Source organism: Mandrillus leucophaeus, unplaced genomic scaffold (genome assembly GCF_000951045.1).
Source record: "Mandrillus leucophaeus isolate KB7577 unplaced genomic scaffold, Mleu.le_1.0 Scaffold1748, whole genome shotgun sequence".
Taxonomy (NCBI): domain Eukaryota; kingdom Metazoa; phylum Chordata; class Mammalia; order Primates; family Cercopithecidae; genus Mandrillus; species Mandrillus leucophaeus.
Genome location: NW_012101752.1, coordinates 8053 through 10793, shown reverse-complemented (window position 1 = coordinate 10793; position 2741 = coordinate 8053). Strand labels below are relative to the sequence as shown.

Here is a 2741-nt window from a genome sequence, read left to right as displayed (position 1 = left end):
TTTTGCCATGTTGCCCAGGCTGGTCTGGAACTCCTGGGCTCAAGGGATCCTCCCACCTCAGCCTCCGAAAGTGCTGGGATTACAGGCGTGAGCCACCACACCCAGCCTGATGGGTATCAGCTTATACTTTCTGGCTAGGATGTATAATGTTACTATGAAAATTCATGCAGAGGTTTTTGTGTGGATGTTTTCGTTTCTTTTAAGTATATACCTATGAGTAAAATTGCTGGGTCATATGATAACTTCATGTTTAACATTTTGAGGAGCTGTCAAACTGTTTTGCAAAGTGGCTACACTGCTTTACATTCCCACCAGCAGTGTATGAGGGTTCCAATTCCTCTGCATACTCACCAACACTTGCTATTGTCTGTCTTTTTTATTATAACCATCCTAGTGGGTTCAAAGTGATATTTCATTGTGATTTGATTTTGACTTGCGTTTACCTATGGCTAACAATATTAAGAATTTTTCAATGTATGTATTTGCCATTTGTATATCTTCTTTGGAGAAATGTCTGTTCAAAATCTTTGCCCATTTTTCAGTTAGGTTATTTGTAAGGTTGTAAGGGTTTTGTTTTTTTTTTGTTTTTTGACACAAAGATTTTTGCTCTGTCACCCAGGCTGGAGTGCAGTGGCGCAATATTGGCTCTCTGCAACCTCTGCCTCCTGGGTTCAAGTGATTCTCCTGCCTCAGCCTTCCGAGTAGCTGGGATTAGAGGCATGCACCACCACGCCTGGCTCATTTTTGTATTTTCAGTAGAGATGGAGTTTCGTCATGTTAGCCAGGCTGGTCTCGAACTCCTGACCTCAGGTGATCCACCTGCCTTGGCCTCCTAAAGTGCTGGGATTACAGGCATGAGCCACCGTGCCTGGCCAAGAGTTCTGTACATCTTACCAATACAAGTCCTTTATTAGATTCAGTGGATTTTCATTATTCGCAATATTTTTATTCTATAAGGTCACCACCAAGGCTGAACCATTGCTTCCAGGGGAAATATGTACATGTATGTAGATATCGCATGGTGACTATAATCTTAAAATCTTAAAACAACTCATCCTAGTAGCTTTTATTTTATGCAAGACAAAAGGAGGTTCAATTTTATTTTATGGTTTTATTTTATGAAAGACAAAAGGCCTGTGGCCACCCCACTAGCTAATACCCCCAGAGTTGAGATTCATACCCCATCCAACTCTTCCCAGAACCAGAGCCTCTTGAACTACCCTGCAGTGTAAGTTAATTTTTGTGTGTAGTATAAGGAAGAGGCCCAATTGCATTATTTTCCATGTGGAAATCCAGTTGTTCAGCACCGTTTGTTGAAAGGACTATTTTTCCTCTATTGAACTGCTTTAGCACTTCTCTAGAAAACCAATTGATCAAAATGTAAGGGTTCATTTTTGGACTCGTGATTCAGTTCCATTGATCTGTATTTCCATTCCCACCCTATCTTAATTAATTTAGCCTTGTATTAAGTTTTGAAACTGAAAAGTGCCAGTCTTCCAACTTTGTTCTTTATACACCTTTTGAGTATTTTTACATACCTTTAAATTATAAGACAATGAGGTTATTGGACTGATCAGAGAACTTCAATATATAATAAAGTAAAATATATAAGATATAAATGGTACGGCCTTAGAGTCAAATGAAAATGCTGGTTTATTTATTTTTTCTTTATTTCTTGAGATGGAGTCTTGCTCTGTTGCCCAGGCTGGAGTACAGTAGTGTGATCTCAGCTCACTGCAACCTCTGCCTCCCAAGTTCAAGCAATTCTCCTGCCTCAGCCTTCCAAGTAGCTGGGATTAAGGGCGGCCCGCAACCATGCCCTTCTAATTTTTTGTATCTTTAGTAGAGACAGGGTTTTACCATGTTGGCCAGGCTGGTCTTGAACTCCTGATCTCAGGCGATCCACCCGCCTCAGGCGATCCACCCGCCAAAGTGTTGGGATTACAGGTGTGAGCCACCACGCCTGGCCGAAAATGCCTGTTTCTAATGTCTTTTTCTCATTGCAATCTTCTGCACAGTTGGGCTCATTCAATCAGTTTTGTTGCTGCGAAAACAGGTATCATAAAATAATGATTGTGACTTAATGATTTTCCTGAATCTCTAGTATTTAGACGATTTAACGTTTTGCCTTTGGTTTTGTGTTTCCTGTCTGTTTAGGTAGGTGGAGAGTTTTCAAACACTGTTATCGACCAGATGAAGAAATTTGGAAGGATTGCCATATGTGGAGCCATCTCTACATATAACAGAACCGGCCCACTTCCCCCAGGTAATGAGCACATGCACACGATCCCACATGTCACAAGGCTGGACAAGGAGAAAATTCACAGATATGCCATAGGCCAGTGACTCTGAAATTATTAGAAAGATTTTCATAGTATTTTTTCTTTTAAGATAGAGTCTCACTTTGAGAGAGCTCAGGAGTTTGAGAGCATCCTGGGCAACATGGCAAAACGCCATCTCTACAAAAAAATACAAAAATAAGCCGGGTGTGGTGGTGTGCACCTGTAGTCCCAGCTACTCAAGAGGCTGAAGTGGCAGGATCGCTTGAGCCTGGGAGGCTGGGGCTGCAGTGAGCTGTGTTCGTGTCACTGCACCCCAGCCTGGGTGACAAAGTGAGAGCCTGTCTCAAAATAATAATAATAACAACAACAATTTCATGTATTTTGTGCTAAATCAGCTTATATTTGATTTTTATATAGAGAAATAGCAGGATCCACAAATATAGAAGAAACAGTTGTTAA

At 41.0% G+C, this 2741-nt stretch overlaps 1 protein-coding gene across 1 annotated transcript in view; it reads left to right on the top strand.

The window, feature by feature from the left end:
* The window catches only part of LOC105537565 (prostaglandin reductase 1-like), a 38983-nt gene extending 36637 nt beyond the window's left edge, over positions 1-2346 (top strand). The window contains exons 8-9 of the mRNA XM_011977212.1: positions 2019-2056; positions 2158-2346. Of these exons, the coding sequence (XP_011832602.1) occupies positions 2019-2056; positions 2158-2346 (227 nt within the window). The remainder of the gene's footprint in view (positions 1-2018; positions 2057-2157) is intronic.
* The last annotated feature ends 395 nt before the right edge of the window (positions 2347-2741 follow it).